This window comes from Gouania willdenowi, chromosome 13 (genome assembly GCF_900634775.1).
Source record: "Gouania willdenowi chromosome 13, fGouWil2.1, whole genome shotgun sequence".
NCBI lineage: Eukaryota > Metazoa > Chordata > Actinopteri > Blenniiformes > Gobiesocidae > Gouania > Gouania willdenowi.
Genome location: NC_041056.1, coordinates 26,925,710 through 26,943,891, shown reverse-complemented (window position 1 = coordinate 26,943,891; position 18,182 = coordinate 26,925,710). Strand labels below are relative to the sequence as shown.

Genomic DNA, 18,182 nt, shown 5'->3' with positions numbered 1-18,182 from the left:
CACAGCCATGTGATCCGGACAATGGCAGCAGAGGCAATGAAGACACAAAACATTGATTAGTAGGTCAAGCTACTGGACACAATCATCTTATAATCAGATAAAGACAAAGCTTAGGGCTAATATTTTTCCTAGTTTCCTCCTAGTATTCTCCATCATTACGTAAATGATGGAACTTTCCGTGTAAACCTCCCAAACAAAACATTTGCTGATAAATGTTGAACTTCCGCTTTTTAGGCCATATCTGTCGACCTTGTATTTGAGAGACAATTTGTGACAGAAATCCTTTGTTTTTGATAATATGGCACAAAACATGCGATTACGATTACATCGGTTACTACATTATGTACTTTATGAAAAGTATAAGTTGTGGTGGTGGTGGCACAGACACTTTAAGGAAAACTCTATATGTAGTGCTGGAGTGTGCAGTGGACAATGATGTGAAGATTGAACAAGTAGTTTTGAGGATTTCAATTCTGATTTGAGAAATGAACCAACACAACTAATAAAAACTGTATGGAACAGTTAAGAGCAGTGTTGCTAAAAGGACTCGCACGCTCTAGAGAACTTGTCTCTGCATAAACAAGAAAGAAAGTGGCAAAACATAGACAAGAGCCTCGGTCGTCTTTCTTGCTCTTCAGTGAGAAATGAACTATTTTCGAATTGAACTACAGTCAACTGTGTAGAAATCATTGAATTATGCATTTATTAATTATTTACCACAAACCAGGATCTTCACATGTCAGAGATAACAAAAAGGCCAGAGGGCAACAAACCAGGTACAGTCAATCAATAGCAAACTCAGTGATTGAATTAGTTAAATTGCTAATCATGAAATAAGTGATAGATAGATAGATAGATAGATAGATAGATAGATAGATAGATAGATAGATAGATAGATAGATAGATAGATAGATAGATAGATAGATAGATAGATAGATAGATAGACATTTTTAAGAAAGATCTCTTTCCAGTGTAAATTATTATTATTTTGCTCTATTGAAAACAGCTAAAACTTTTCCTAATAGTTTTTGTATTTCAAGTACAGTACCAGCATATGTCTTTCAGTTTGAACATTATACTCTAGAATAGGACCAACCATGCATACTGTAGCTCTTCAACCATCAAAGACTTTTTATGACCTACAAGAACAGATCATTTAAAAAAAGAAGTGATTTCTCACTTTTATTAAAGGCGTCAGGTCGAACCTCTGGGTAACCACACGGTGGCCATTGTGCACAGAGAGGATTGAATCCTTTGTGCATCTGTGGGTTCACCTTCTCCTGCAAAGTACATGTGCAGATAATTTAACAACTCTCATTACATTAGCTCCACTGTGTTCTGCTGTGCTGGCCACAGGCAGATTAGCCAGTCCATTGGACAATCCTCTTAGGGAAGTCTGCATTAAGCCACGCAGTGAGAGACTGGGTGGCGCTCTCTGTCCTGTGACTGCTCTTTGTGTATTTCCTTTTCTGAAAATGTTGTCTTCTCAAATTCCAGCGTGGAATGTCTTCTTTATAGTTAGTCATTTCTTTTTGTCCACTTGCCTGTTGGCCCGACGGAAAATGGTTTTGATCTCCTCCGTCACCATCTCCTGCCAGTTGTCCCTGTTTAAAACACAGAGAGCTGTTGATAGATCACCTCTAGTACCTTGAGACAGATTTTTAAGAAAGCTTTAGGAGGAAACAACAGGCATCACTAATAAGATGGTGAATAAAAACGTCCCAGCCACAATTAAAGCGGTTGTACTGAAAACAGATGTTTTCCCCGATCTGTTTATAAGATGCAGAAAGTGATACGATCAGGAGATTAGGGAGAGCAGAACATCACAAGCAATTAACAAGATTCAAAATTCAATGTGAGAAGATTGTGTTTGGAGACTCAAAAGAAGGCATGTGGTTCACAGCAAGAGGACAGTAACAGAAACAAATCCACAACAGAACAAAACCAAACAACACCAGCTGACATGCAGAGTGATACCTCCTGTTTTTGGAAAAGGCTCAAGCCCTTTTCTCTGCTTTCTTTTTCCTGTATGCAGCTACGTCTTCTGGGTTCAGCCCATGATTTTCTTCCCTGAAGCCACATGTGTACAGGTCAGAATGGCGACATGTAGCATTCATAATTTGATCAATCATCGCTTTAATTCAGTGGATCTGGACAAGTGTGGTTATGGGACTCATCATACCCCCATTAATAATAAGTCACATTATAAAATAAAATAATGAATAATGTTGATACTGACCCATACAAATAGGAGGACTCACATACCCCCCTTTCTAAAAAAAACTTAATTGGCTGCCAGTGTCTTATAGGATCAATTTTAAAATTCTGGTTCTAGCTTTCAGAGCCTTGCAGGGTCAGGCTCCTTCTCACATCAGTGATCTGATCCAACCTTACACCCCTGCTCGGGCTCTGAGGTCTGTGGATCAGAATCTGCTGATGGTTTCTCACACTCGTTTTCGTACCAGAGGCGACCTATCCTCCCAGACTGTTTCTCCCAGGCTTTGGAACGATCTTCCGCTCTTTCTGCTTTCAATTGACTCTGTTGACACCTTTTGTTCAAGCTTTTAATTAGCTACTCTTGGGCCACTATGCTTTTATGTTGTCTTGGCCTTTTATATTGTGTGTACATTTTGATTTTAAACTGTGTTGTGTAGCACTTTGTGGCTTTTGTCTGTGAAAAGAGCTATATAAATAAATGTTACTTACTTACAGTACGGTAAATGGATTTAATTTCTAGTGTGATTTAATCACAGCTAAAGTCCCAGAGTGCATTCACATTCACACACAAATAATGACAGAGGTGCTATGCATTATGCTAATCTATCATTGGAAGCAACTTTGAGTTCATTGTCTTGCTCAAGACACACAAATAGCTCATTGAGAGCAAATCTCCAAACTTTCAATCAGAAGACAATCTTTTTACCACCTGTGCCATGGTTGTCCATATTACAGAATATGAATGTAGATGGAAACTTGGAGTTTATTTTTTTATTAAAAAAAGACCCCTGTTATTTAATTCAAGTTAAAATGATACTGTGCTTATTGTTTTTATTTGTAATTTTCATATTTGACCTAAATGAACACTTTCCATTAAGATGATATTGAATAAATGATGTTTTTTTAAACAAACTCTCTCTGATACATACCCTGGCCTGATCTCTGGTGGTTTTGGCAAAGGTTTTGTAAAATTGGTTTTCCCCACAAGCCAGTATGTTTCCTCAATACCTTTACCCTGCAAGAAATCAGAACACAACTCGTGAAAAAATATCTAGGTGTTTCATGAAAAAAGGCATTCAAACAAAAACTATTACCTTCAGCTCTGTCTTGCCTCGAACATCTATTTTATAACCATCATTAAGAGAATGAAGGATTTTTACAGTACTCAGATTGACATGAATTCTGTAAGCTGCAAAAAAATAAAGGCATCATTGGTCTATAGACCAAAACAAAGAAATATAACAGAATTTGAATGATAGTATTTAGCAAACCTACGCAGACCCGTGGATTCCATCCTGGAGGCAGTATTGACAGTGTCTCCGAAGAGGCAGTATCTAGGCATAGTTAGGCCTACAACACCGGCAACACAAGGCCCTGAAAACCAATGAAAAGTCAAAAATCAGCCTGTAGTCATAGCCTGCAAAACTCAACTGGATCTGAAGTTATACTTATAAAAGAGGTTTGTTAGTTTTTTCCCCTTCAATAAAAGGCCAATGTTGGTTCCTATTCTAAAACTCTTGTTGAACATTTGGTTTTAATAGTTTTGGGTTGTCTTGAGGAAATATAATTTCCAGCCTACCTGAGTGGATTCCTATTCGTATCCTGACGGGTACATCTGGCATATGTCGCATATGGAAGGTTCCCACTGAGCTGAGGATGTTCAGAGACATGTTGGCAATCTCAGCAGCATGCTTGTTACCGTTTTTCTTGGGCAGGCCAGAGGCTACCATATAAGCATCACCAATGGTTTCCACCTGTAGAAAGTCAGTATTTCGACTCAAACATGGACAAAATGCTAGGTTTGTGTTTCTGGGATCATTTAAACATTTAATGATTGTGAAAGTCCTTTAGAGAGAAGTGGGATGTATAATGCTGATGCTGATGCCAATCCAGATCTCAGACCTTGTACACATCGTGGTTACTGAGCACGGCGTCAAACAGCGTGTAGAGGTCATTGAGGAGATCCACCACCTCTATGGGGTCACTGAGTGAGGAGATGGTGGTGAAACCCACGATGTCACTGAAGTAGATGGTCACCTGGTCGAAGTACTCTGGTTCCACCGTGGCCCCGGTTTTTAAGGCCTCAGCCACAGAGCTGCACAGAGAAGGTCAGAATATCTAGAGAACAACACATTTAGCACTGTGTGGTGAAGATACATATATAACCAGTGAGTTTGTGTTTGCTCACGGTGGAAGCATCTCAGAAAGAAGCTTCTCTGTTCTCTGTTTTTCCACCTCCAACTCTTCTGTCCGTTCTCGGATCAGGTCTTCTAGATTAGAACTGTATTGCTCCAGCATCCTCAACATGGAGTCAATGATGTTTGTTTTCTTGCCTTTGTTGATGATCTTAAACTATGGGGAAAAACAAATGAAAATAATATTAATAAAGGTATATATATATCGTATGATTGATTTTGTAATGGCTCACAGTGATGTTGCTTTTTATGCATACCCTGTCAAATATCTCATCAAAGCTTGGCCTGCGTTCAGGCATTTCACTCCAACACTGCTTCATGAGCTGAATACATTCTAGTGGAGCTTGGTCAGGGGCAACAGTCGGGCGACACATTGGAGGAGGCTTTTTTACCTTACGAATGATCTCTGAGGATCAACCAGACATTACAAAAAATGACTCAACATATAAAACATTCAGTTATATTGTGTTAGGTAGTTTAATTATTTTGCAATGGGAACATAACTCGGAAATATCTGTGATACAATTAGCGTTTAGATCGGGCCCAAAAAATTCTGCCCGACCCGAGCCCGCTGGCATTAAGCCTGACCCGACCCATTAACTTAAATTGTAGGCCCGAGCCCGAAGCAAACCCGATGTGAATTATTATTTTATTGAACTTATTGCTGCCGGTAGATTAGTAGCGCGGTGCCTCGCGCGACGAGGGGGGCCGTGCACACATGCAGGTGTTTCGAGCCGTTATCACAATTTTACAGGCTTTAATGGAGGTCGTACAAACATGCCAAAAGTAAACAATCAAACACACAAAGAACCGTCTTACGCCGTCATACACTCACACTACCGTGGGAAAAGAATTGATCACTCTTTTCCCCGCCTACACCCGCCCTTTCCCCAGCCTCATAGCCAAACAACACTCTGAACACATGTAAACAAAGACACACATTGGCAGAGAAAGCTGCACGTAACCATGATGCCTTCTTGGCCATGGGAAATCACAGCATCAGTTCACCACTGAATATACGCAAGTGGAACATAACCAGAACATAGAACTCAGTTCGTTACAGCATAGCAGACCAGACCGGGCGGCCCGTGTGTGGAGCGCAGACCTAACTGAAGCATGCAATCATATTTGTTCCCTGCGCTCCAGCAGCAAATGAGGAATGAGCAAAATCAGCAAATAATATTCAGTGAATGTGAACGCTGAACAACAAAACGCAACACAAAGCCGTCAATATCCCGTCCCACTACTCGCACTTTAGAAATGATACCATAATAATATATAAGTGTTTTTCTCAGCTGTCGGCCTGGCCCAACAGCCCGACAAGTTCGGGTTGGCCAGAGCCCGACCCGAACTTGGCTCGGGCTCTGGCGAAGAATCTAAACTCTAGATACAATCCCAAACCTTTTTTGGGATTGTATCTTTTATTAGTTAGTTAGTTTTGTTAGTAGCTCCTCCTTCGTAGCGCACATGCACTCACCTTCTGGTGGTAGACCTAGCATACAGTAAGGAGGACCTCTCACAACCACCTCCTGGAGGATGATTGAAAAACTATACACGTCTCCTTTGAATGTCCCTTTACGAGCACTTGTAACATCTCGAAGGAACTCTGGAGCAAACCAAAACAGATCTGAAATTTAAAACAGTAGAAATTTCACTGGATTGTAATTTCAAGGAAGCAAAATTAAATAAAAGTATTGTACGGTGTACATTTTAGGACATCCTCAGGTCTCAGAGTGAGGTATCAGGTATCAGGAAACCCTCTGTCATGATACGGCCTCACTTGTCAAACCAAATGCCGTCAAATGACATGTCCTCAGGCTTCAAAATAAAAGTTGTCAGACTCAAAAGCCTCAGGACGAAATGATGTTGTATTTTGAAGAAACCGGAAAAGCATATGACGTCATCAATATTGGCCGCTTCAGATATGAGAGTCAGGGGAAAGCTATTATTTTCTGATTCTTTTTAAAGGTTAAAATTTATCAATATTTCATTTAATTACATATTTGTTAATCAAAGAATACGTTGATATATCTTAACTTTTAAAAATTCATGTTTACTTCTGGTCCTTCAAAATAAAATGCTATGTGGTGTTTTATGGACTGAGGCCATTGAGTCTGACGACTTTTATTTTGAAGCCTGAGGCCGTGTTATTTAACGCCGTTTGGTTTGACAAGTGAAGCCGTGTCATTTGAAGGTTTTTAATCTGACGGAGGTTTTGCTGAGACATGAGTCAGTTTGGTCTGATAAATGACAGAGGTTTTCCTGATTCCTGATACCTTACTCTGAGACCTGAGGATGTCCTAAAATGTACACCGTAGACTTGGCTTTTGACAATCTTACATTTCTCAGTAAGATGCTCAACCATGTCTGAAAGCCATAAAGTGTTGTAAAATGTTGTAATAAAGGTGTTATCTAATGTACCTTCAGGTGGGTGTTCTTCTGCAGGAGCCTTCTGAGACTCCAACAGCTCATTAAAGCCATAGTCTGTAATCTTCAGTACAAACCGTCCATCCACAACACAGTTTCGAGACTTCAGTCTTCCATGGGAAAAGTCTCTGTGGTGAAGATATTTCATTCCCTGGAAAGAAGAATCTAGTACATATGGCGTCGATGGTAACGTAACGGTTTCTTGGCCTGTTTACCTTAATGAGATCGAGCAAAAGTGAGGACTTGAACATCCAGTCTAGCTTAACATCCTCATTCCTCAGTAGGTCCTGCAGACTGCCACGAGAGCAGTGCTCAGTCACCACTGCAAACATTGTGCAGTCCGTAAAAAAGCCCAGGAAAGGATTTACATTCTCGTTTCTCAGATCTTTCATCTGACATAAAGTGGAAAAAGAGACCACACATTACATTTTGAGAACAACAGTTAATACTTAACCACTTATTCACTAACATCTCAGCTATTTAGAAGATAACTATAATTCAGTATTGGATTTTATTTGAAAGGAAGGGGAAGGAAGCTCTTTGCTTCATTCTGTTCCTTCTCAAACTGGTTGTTGTGTTGTTATACATATGTACATTACTCACAAGTTTAAATTAGAAGTACATTTGTATTACTTTGCATTGACTTGGTTGTTATTGCTGTTTTTTTTTAAGGTTTGAGAAAAGAAAAGAAAAAGAACTAAGACAACTAGAAAGACAACCTCAAGTGATGCAAACCACTTAGACATATTTAAATACCTAAAATTAAATGTCACTTTACCTTTGTTAAAATCTTAGTAGTGCTCTGTTTTGTTTCTTTGAAGTGGCCTTCTTTAAACTTCTTAAGCCACACCCAGTCACCCTGAAAGAGAAGACAGGCTGTAAATACATTCAGTCCATCACAGGCTAATATGAAGACAATTAAAGCCACAAACAAGAGCACTCAGTAAGGTCTCACTATCCTCTTTGCCAGATATTGGCAGTTATTTGGATCAGTGATCCTGATCATGGTACTATGATCATTCACATTTTAAAGGCTTGGAAGGAATTTCTATCACCATTAATAACGATATAGTAGGTCCAAATGTATGGGCAACCCCATTAAAAAAATAAATAATGAATGAATGAAAAATCACAATGAATGCACATTCCGGATCAAATCCAGATGAAACTCTGTGGGGTAGTTGAGGAAACAACCTGATATATCTGAGTCAAATTTCATAAAGATCGATCATAACAAAACGAGATATGAATTTTCTAAATTTTGCCAATGATCAGAGATCTTCCCGACAGACAACACAGGCGACTTAGGCCTAGGGCGCCATTTGCTGAAGGAGCGCCAAATTGTACCCCCCCAATTTTAATTTTTTATTGGTGAGTATAATAATTGTGAAACACACCGTTTACAATCACTGCACATGTTTTCTCTTAATTGAATGTTCATATTTAAAATCTGTAACTATACCTGCTAATCTTCTACCCATATTTATATTTATTTTATTTGAATTCTTGTTCTATTCTATATAATTCTACTGTGTTGTTTCCAAATTGTGTTCTTTGGTTTTGTGATTTCTGTTACTGACTAGTAAAACCAAACAGGAAAGTAGAAATTTCCATGCACTGAAACTTTTATATATTATTTTAACTTTTGATTGCACTGTTTTGCATTGCTTTTGGATTTTGCACCTTGCCTTGACATAATCCTGCTAAACAAATAAATAAACAAAGCTGATAAAAATATTATCTCCATGGCATGGGTAAAACCTAACATATAGAAATTACTACCTGTAAAACCTGCATGCATATATCATCAGCAGTAGCGATACAAGTATGTTAGGTACATTATCAGCAATTTTGACAGATGTTTCCCTGCTCAACACACCTGAGGTGTATTCCATAATGGAGGGTTAACAAACTCTGAGTCTATCCATAAACTCTGGGTCAACATACCCAGCGATGGGAAACTCTGGGTATCGGATTCCACTACAGCTGGTATGAAGTGGGTCAATCAACCCTGAGTATGTAAATCTTGGGTTACTGATGTGCATGCGTGCGATAAAAAGCCATTGTCAATGGATCAGAGATTTACTCGAGCTGCCATGGCAACCACCCGGAAGAGAGTGATTTATTCACCCTAATGGGTGAAATAAGCCGGTGTTTGAGGAATATGAGCATGTTCTAAAGGTGCGTTCAGTCTTCAGTGGCTATAGTGGCTTAAATCACCTGTAATTAGTCACACTTTTTGGTCACTTCATCACTTTATTGCTTCGGTGATGTGACGAGCGGTGAATAATATGAATAAAATGTGTCTGAGGAGACGTGTCAGCAGCATAGGATGGCTGCATAGGGAGCCCTCCTGTTACACTGGATATTAAGACAGTAAATGCCGCTTGATATCGCATCATTTATATTGATTTTTAATGTAATATTGTCGCCAGAGTCATCTCAACGTCCTTAAAAAATGTCATTATTTATTAATACCTGAAGCGGGACGCGAACTCCGGACCTAACACTTGGAAGAGCAGCGTCACAATTCACTAAATTGTCATCTCCTCCTTTATATTATCCACAGGTTTGTATTCAGTGAACTTTACTACAGACGTCAGTAGATGTTTTAATGCAGATCAACCTCTCAGTGACTTTCACTTGATGCTCTGCATCCACAATGTTATAAAGAAAACTACCATTTGCACAAAAAAAAAAAAAAAAACGTAAAGCAACACAACATTAGTAATGATGTGAACACGTCTGTGGTGTGTGATGTCACTAATGTGTTACAGAGAAAAGTGTTAAGGTAAATTAAAGTGTTCAGAAATGATGTTCGGGCGGGGGCTACTTGAGCAGTTAAGACACGCCCATTGGAAATGATAAAATCTCCAAACAACAATCTATGCAATGCTAACTACCTACTCAATACTCTCTTTCTGCAATTCTTTCTATCCAACCAACTCACTACAGAGCGCAGAGTCGACAGTTGCTACTTTTTATAGGTGGGGCGGGGCTAACAGTTGTGGTTAATGATGTAAGAAGCCACCAAAACGCAAATTTCAATTGTAAAAGCTGGGTTTCAACCCATAGAGGGCAGCCACTCTTACATCTTTACAACAAAATTGCCAAATTGAAATACTTTGACTAAAATGTCAAAATTTCAACTAGAATCAATCAACAACTTCAACTTCACACACGTTTTGGGTTTAAAGAAAACTCATCCAGTAAATTTATTTGTAATTTTTGTCGAACACAAACCTGTGAAAAAAAAATGTTTTAAGTTCTCAAATATTTGCAGTATTATCAGTGTGACCAACCTCATACACAGCAACATTAGTAGTTTCATGTGTCGCTGCGTGAATGCTGTTCACTGAATGGGAAATGTCTCCAGATTTATCCTCCAGAGCACTCTTGGACTCACTCAGATCCTCTAAAGTAATCCTCTGTGTGACATCAAACATCAACCATCAGTTGGTGGGATAAAGTGGTAGACTAGGACGAGTATTGAACATGGGAACCTGGGGCGGTTTCTTGCCTTTTTGCTGAGCTGAGGGTTGATGAATGTGAGATCCTCTAAAGTCAGAAGGATCCGATTTGGGCCTTTGACCAACTGGATTTGTTGAAGTCTCCTCCTGCCGAAAGCATTTTCAAAATAAAATTTAATCAAGATGAGATGTTAAATCTTAAGCTAATCTTTATGGTAAATTAAATATTGCTTCACTGTCCTATAACCAAGAACATTTTAAGGGAAGCCACATCAACTAAAAAAAGCATTTCAGTATTCAACATTACTTAACATAAACTCAAGTTGTACCTGATATACAGGCTAATCGTAAGCCCTACTGCTGCCAAGGCAAGGACGACACCCAACACCACCATAATATAGGTGATCTCCACACCTGTGTGCAATAACAATTATTTAAGGTAAAAAAAAATGTAGAGAAACTCTGTAATGGAAAAATACATTTAAAACATTGAGAATACAGGAACACACAAACACAGGCAGGTAAACACCAAAACTTCAAAACTTCAAACCTCCAGTGCAGATGACATTTTTATCAAACCAGCAGTAGGAATCTGATGGTGGAGGAGATCCTCCTGGAAAATGAATGGACCGCCCTGCGAAACGGAGTCTTCCTGAATTAAGGTCCACCAGATAGGTTTGGTACAGCTGACTGCTCATGCTGTCGGAGTCCAGGATGATATAGTTGGTCTTGACTTCCCCTTTGTTGTCCACCTTGACCTTCTGGTTGAAGCCATTGAATGTGATGTTCTTGGTGAAGTAGGCCAAGTTTGACCCTGACAACATCATACCAGCTCTTCTGGCATTGTGGATGGACTTGGCCAACAAGTATATGCTATTGTAGATGGTACCAAACAGAGGGTTGACCTGCAGGTTACAGTAAACCTTTTAGAAGAAGTAAGAAAGCATAAAGCATACTTTTTTATGTTTCACAGCTCAATGAAATCACCGTTTTCTTTGCTTTGCTATTGATCAACCGAGCTTCTAAAATGTATAGGCACAGTAAATAGACACTCCACCGTGCTAGAATCAGGCAGTAATTTTCAGGTTTGGGGTCAATTACATTTTTCAGTTACAAATATAGTTTCAATTATTCATGTTCATTTACAATTGGATTACGATTACAGGTACCAGCATTTTTTCCAATTACAATTAAATTACAATATTTTTTTATCCTCAGAAAGTCAATTTATTTTTTTAAAGGGACAATGCATATTAATAAACATATAAATGTAAATATGCCAGAATTAGCCAATGGCTGCTTTCCCTCTGTAGTCCCTGGCAGATCAGTGTAACAATTACATTCCTAACTACTAAATCAATTAAAATTAATCACAATTACTGAACCTGAAATAAATAACCTAATAAAAGGTAATCTTCCTCTTGTGTTAGCTTTCTCCTATGATAACGGGTCATAAATCAGCTGTGAAATACACTAAAAACACATATTTATCATCTAATTTCTTTCCTATCAATTGGTTACCCTGTTAGGCTTCCTAATCAATGAAAATATAGGTTTTTATTATTTTTGGTGTGGGTGTCTGAGCCCTTTTTTGTGTCTGTATACCCCTAGATTTCATTTTTTTTAAAATTGTAAAATGTGGGAAAGCTTCATATGAAACACGTTTTAATAATTGACATATTGACATATGTGTAGAACTGTGCATAGAACTGTAACATGGCTCCCCAGTTTTGCGTTAAATTATAATTGACAATTGTTGTACAGTTTTCATGGCAATTACAATTACAAAGTAAATTATCTAAACTCAATTACTATTTATTTACGATTACGACAGAAACGACAATGTTGTACTTTGGGGTTTTCCAGTGAAATATATGTACATTTAGATTTTTTTTTTGTTTATACATAGTCTTGGAAAAAAAAAATCCTGATGTTACATCCAATGCATTCATGCCATACCTGCTCCACTTCTATTGGCAGCGTCAATTCCTGGCTTCTCTGGGCTGCAGAGAAGGCCTCGTTAAAGGAGAGCGCCTCGGAGGCCACGGTGATGGTGAGCACGGCATCGTAGGCCTGTCTCAGCTTGCTGTTGTTTTGCAGAGGGAAGTAAGAGACGTTGACGTAGGGCACGCTGTAGTGGAGAGTGTCGTAGGGGACAAACACATACTGTCCTGAAGTCAGACCCATCTGCTGTGCTTTGAGGAGAAAAGCAGCCTGAGGCTCACCTCCTACCAGGATGGAGTGCATGCACATGATGATGACTGAAATAAATAAAAGAACACATTACAATGATACCAGGGGTGGGGTCAATTACATTTTTCAATTGTTATTATGTCTTCAATCATCCATGTTAAATTATAACTAAATTATGATTACAGTGGCTGGCATTTTTTCCAATTACAATTACAATAAAAATTATTATTTTCACCCTGAAAGTCAATGACAATGACAATCTTAATTACTACTAAAGTTCAATTACAATTAATCACAATTACTGAGCTTTTAATGAAAAAAACCCTATAAAACATAATTCCTCTTGTGTTAGCTTTCTGTTAGCATCTTTTATGATAACGGGTCAGTTTTAACCCATGTCTTAAATCAACCGTAAAATACACTAAAAATATTATACATCATCATCAAAATATTGGTAATAATATTTTTGGTGAAGAAAGTTTTTTTTTTTTTTTTTCTGTCAGTATTCGCCTAGATTTACTTTTTTTGTTTAATGGTAAAGCAATTCTGAATAGAACCAGAAAAGTTTATCTGAAATATATTTTAATAAATGTTAACTGTGTATGTGTAAGACTTAGAACTGTAACAGGTTTCAGTTTAATTAAAATGTAAATGACAGTTTTTAAAGAATTTCTAATTTCCAATTATTTAAACTCAATTACAATGCAATTACGATTTCAACACCAACACAATTTAACAATTAGTATTACAATTATAATTAGGTTATAATTATAATGAATTACCAATTATGCAATTTCAATTACAATTGACCCCAACACTGAATGATACTGTAACTAAGAAGGTAAATGTACGTTCTTTGACTCACAAAGTGATCTACCATGATTAAGTGTAGTAATGCTTGTACTGTAATAAGGTTAGGGTTAGTTATTAGCTTTAGGGTTAGACAGAATTCCTCTTTAACTTTGCAAACTCTAGTTCTCTGAGGAGAAAATTCAAGGCCACAAGTGTTTAGTTTAACAATTTCCTCTGTGATTATGCATCTCTTGTGATTAACTGTACACAATCCACGATAAAGCCCTCAGTGAGTTATTAGTAAGATAGAGGAACATGGGATCCTTCATTGATTAAGGAGGCACTAAAGATTTGTGATGGACTAGATCAGAGCCATTTCATAGCTTGGTGGGGGACCCTTTTCATATTCTGGTTGTGGCCCCCAGTTTGTCAAACTGGAGAGATTTCTAATCCATTAAATTCTCATTTTTACCAGCTATTCAAAAAAGATAAGTGACAAAAAAAAGTGAGAATACAAGGAAAACAACAATCTACCATATGTTAACAAAATCAAACAGACATTGGGTGTTTTATTAACACAAATTAATAACCCTAGCCTTGCCACAGCTTGTCATTTTATTCCTATATCCTTTATGTTTTTCCCAGTGATAATAAAGGTCAATTTTATTCTCCTTAGATGAGGCTAAGAATCATTAAAGTCCGAGTAAAGCAGAAATACATTTGTGTTATGAGTTTGTCACACCACAGAAACGTGTCACTGACCACCGAGCCAAATTTGAAAGATGAAAAAAATCAATCAAAATTAGGTCTCAAAATCATGAAAAAACAAGCACAGAGTAAAGTATTCAGCTTTGGGGCTAATGTGATCCTTATGCAATTGCATTATAGCCGGAAATTGCTCTGGAGTAGATAAAGGAACTTTGGGTATATTTTTTATCATTTAGGATCTTAAAAAATGCTTATTTCATAGTCATCCTTCAATAAAAAACTTTAAAAAATAAAAAGGAAGTATATTGTTATTGTATATTGTTGCAGTGGGTAACAACTAAACCTGTCTTTGGGAAAATGTTGTCTGTCTGTGTGAAGCTTTAAGGATGACAAGTGGGAGGGACAGGATGGAGCAGGAGTTCCCAAAGCTAAATGCATCCTGTTGTCAATTGTTAATTGGAAAAATGTAATAAGTATGGCTCCAAACATAAAACTTGTGTTCTTACTGCCATTTCTGGTTCTAACACGGGGCAGAGCTACTATGACTAAGGCAACAAATAAACTGATCCAAGAAGAAAGTTCAATCAAAGATCTAACTGGATTAGGGTCCAAATGTCACAGATGAGGTGATCAGGAAAAGCCAATCACAATCACAATCTGATCCATACAATATCAGCAGGTGAACTGACCTGATCTGAGTAAAACTTGTCAAATGGTAAGGAACACAGAGCAATGGCAGCAGGTTAATAAATGGCAAAATGCTCATGGTGTAGAAACATGTTCAAGTTGAAAGCACACGTCCAATGTACACAACACCACATGAACACACAAGTATAACGCACTCAACTGATCATGACTGACTGTGTGTTTGGTCAACCCAGTGAGTCTCACTCTAAACCGTGTAATGACTACGCTTGTCCACTGTGCAATGCATACGCCTCTGAAAGCGTAAAAAGACTACGCATTATTTGCCCAGTGTTTTCTATGGGGCATAAGTCAAGTCATGTAACCACCTGTCAGCCCTTTTGAAACAGGGAAAACATGGCAACCATTTGTTAGATTTTCACTGGAAATTGCTACTCATTGCACAGTGACCAAGCATAGTCATTACATGCTTTGGAGTAAGATTGGGTTAGTTTGAGGGAGGGGGAGGTGAGCTGTGGCCATCAACTGTGGAAGAACATGGAAGAAAAGAGAAAGTCACTCTCAGTGACAGAGGCTGGATGAATATTTAATATAATAAAAGTGAAGTGTGACAAAACATCTTTTAAGAGCTATTCCTGCACACAGTGATCACTCTGTTATTAAGTTGAATGAACAACATGTGGAGTACTTAATCCTATTATCCTTGGGGTCAATTTAACCCCATTAATTGTTTATCATTCAAAAAACAATAGTTGACTCTATTTTTTCTTTTGCTTCATGTTTCACGACTTTACCTAATTTGAGGGTTACATGTGATTAAGCATAAAATTATCATGATGATATTTTTTTCAAAGTGCTGAACACATATTGCACACATTGGTGTAAAACTTGTATGTCAGAGCATTGTAATCTGCACGCTCTCTTTGTGTCTCATGAAAATGTCCTCAAGAAAAAAGTTTACTATCAATGAGGTTTTGGAACAGCTCTTTCACAGTGAAAGTGGCGCAGAGGAGAATGTGTCTGTAAGTTTTTAGTGAATAACCCCAAATAAGTTGCAAAAAGGAGATAAAAATACGTGAAGAAATATGTTTATCAGAGGAAAGGAGGAGTCACCAACATCAGTCAATATGGTTCATCCTGTGAGAGTCATGAATGTGTGCCCCAAATTAGAAAACATTTGGATGAAAGATTTTCAAGATACACTAACTCTAAAACTGAAAGTTTGACCTGATGGTGGCGCTGCAGGAAAGGGGATATCATCATCACAACCAATATGGTTCATCATTTATGTTGTCAGTAAATTGGAGATGATTCATGTGAAAACTATTCAACTATTCAATTCATTCTAATTTAAAGTTTGGTCTGATGGTAGCGCTGGAGAACAGGTCAATGTTTCATTATCAAGCGGTTATTTATGTATTATGGAGGCAAATATCACTGGGGGTCAGATTGGCCTTAAGGGTAAAATGTGTTAGTAATATTTGAGTCTGTGTGTGTCTATTTACTGGTGCACTCATACACAAACACACCACTCAAAGGCATTTCACAGCTTCAACTGTGTGTCCAATGAATGCAAACAGCAATGGTGCCAACATAAGGGGCACGGATCAAAAATGGGACAAGGCTAACAACATGAGAATAACAGAGAGGGAGAATGATGGAGGGATGGGTGGAAATGTGGTGGTTATAAAGGGTCCACCAGTGAATTATTATCTCTAACCTTCTATGTTATGTTCCACACACTCACCCCTGATGTTTGCTGCATTCTGGATCCGCGTGAGTGCATTCTCCATCTCAGTCTCATTCGTCCCGACAGATGTAACAAGGCCAACAGGCAGACCCTTACTCCTCAAAGTTGTAGCCACTCTCCCAGCTGTATCCAACCAGATGTCTTCATTGGACGAGACCACTACCACACTCGCCCACTTGAAGTGTTTCAGTACAGTGTATAGTACATCAGATGGAAACGGCACAGTATTTGCAATTGTAGGATAGGCAGCAACACGGTCCACCTCATAGGTCACACATCCATATGAGAAGAGGGCCTTATCCCAGGTCTTGGCCAGCAGAGAGGCAGCGATGCAGTATCCTGGATTGGTGGGGCCAATGAAGGCATCAGCCATCTTTTCGTTGTAAATAAACGCAGTAAGCGCTTTGGAAGTCTCACACGGCTCTTGGAGGACTTTGAAATCTAGCTTTAGGCCTAGATCCAGACTGGAGTCCCCATTTATCCTATTTACGGCCAGCTTGGCAGCTGTTGTTGGCAGGGCCCTGTAGTAAACAGGATCGCAGTTCCACGGTCCCAAAACTCCTACTTTGAATATCAAGCAGCGGACACAGGAAGGTAATGTCAGAACTCCCAAGAAAACCCATATGAGGATGGTATGCAAGGGCAGCACCGGTAATGACAGCCTGCCTTTGGTCATAGGCACACATGGATTGTTAGACTCTAAAAGCATCCCTCTAAAAATGAAAGGGAAATGTTGCATTGCGCTCCAGCTTGCACAGGCTAATGCAACTAATTGTTCATTATCTAACACCTATTAAACACACACACAAAGAATATGACCGTGAGCAACATTTCATTCTCATATTAATGTCAAATGATTGTAAGCAATCTCAGAAGAAAAATAAGGTACTTACTGGTTATTCAGTTCCACCAGAGAAGTACAAGTTTGATTAGCCAACCATATACATGTAATCCCAAATGTTTGTTTATCTCCACAAAAAATTATCAGCCAACAATGCCGAAACCTCACCCTTTCATCGCATTTTGGTTCTGGTGAAGAGATCTCCTTGTCTTGGTGAGATTTGGACGAGTGCTGCGCTTAGCGTGTTTGGAGACAACTTCAGCACCCTGGAGAGCTACTTATGTCCCACTGTCAGCGTCTCTGATTGCTCCTGTGCTTTTAAACAAACACATATGTTTGCTTTAAATGGCACCATCCCTTTAAAAATGACTAAAATTAAAACATATACACAGTTCTCCTTTTTTTTTACTCTGGTAAAAAAAAGCTCCAAAAATAGTATTGAAAACAAAATATCCAAAGGGTCCAATATGTTTTGTTGGAATCAAATCATGAATGGTGAGAGTCCATCAATCTGTAGGGCTGGTGTCAGCTTCAGGTCCATTCAAAGAAATCCTTTCAAAGTGACAAGGAGCCAAACGTAGGTGATACTAATCCATTTTCAGAGAGGCACAGTATAAGAGGATTGACTGTAGGCCTTAGTCATCTCTGAAAGCCTCACTGCAGTCTAGGCCTTGTCCTATCTATGACAGTAATCAAAAATATATTTAAACATTAGCTGTGATGATGAAATTAAACAATACCCTACCAGGCAGGAAAAAAAAGAAAAAACAAAAAAAACATAAATCTGTACTTCTCAATGCTTGAGACCATTCTGCCTATACTGAGAAGAGTGTTCAACATACAGACATTTTAAGAGTGGGGTCATTTGTCTTGCCATGGAGACATCTTTAATTGGCCTAATGTACTTGCAGTACAGCAGGCCCCATGGATGAAATAAATTTGAA

General features: G+C 38.4%; 1 protein-coding gene across 1 annotated transcript; it reads right to left on the bottom strand.

The window, feature by feature from the left end:
- Window positions 1-1,414: 1,414 nt before the first annotated feature.
- gucy2f (guanylate cyclase 2F, retinal) lies at window positions 1,415-17,345 on the bottom strand. Its single transcript, XM_028464482.1, has 19 exons — window positions 17,291-17,345; window positions 16,395-17,187; window positions 12,269-12,570; window positions 10,860-11,214; window positions 10,639-10,723; window positions 10,360-10,456; window positions 10,142-10,267; window positions 7,618-7,698; window positions 7,055-7,231; window positions 6,834-6,990; window positions 5,890-6,039; window positions 4,670-4,818; window positions 4,406-4,569; window positions 4,120-4,312; window positions 3,797-3,971; window positions 3,493-3,591; window positions 3,312-3,406; window positions 3,147-3,232; window positions 1,415-1,604 (listed from the first exon to the last, which is right to left on the bottom strand). The coding sequence occupies exons 2-19, from the start codon at window positions 17,134-17,136 to the stop codon at window positions 1,523-1,525; spliced, it is 3,315 nt and encodes a 1,104-aa protein (XP_028320283.1). The 5' UTR covers window positions 17,137-17,187; window positions 17,291-17,345; the 3' UTR covers window positions 1,415-1,522.
- Between the last annotated feature and the right edge of the window lie 837 nt (window positions 17,346-18,182).

Coding starts and splice junctions, on each gene's coding strand:
- gucy2f (XM_028464482.1), bottom strand. CDS start 17,136: ATGCAACATTTCCCTTTCATTTTTAGAGGGATGCTTTTAGAGTCTAAC. Junction 6,040..6,833: donor AGAAGAACACCCACCTGAAG/GTACATTAGATA, acceptor TTTAAATTTCAG/ATCTGTTTTGGTTTGCTCCA. Junction 4,570..4,669: donor TTGATGAGATATTTGACAGG/GTATGCATAAAA, acceptor TTTTCCCCATAG/TTTAAGATCATCAACAAAGG.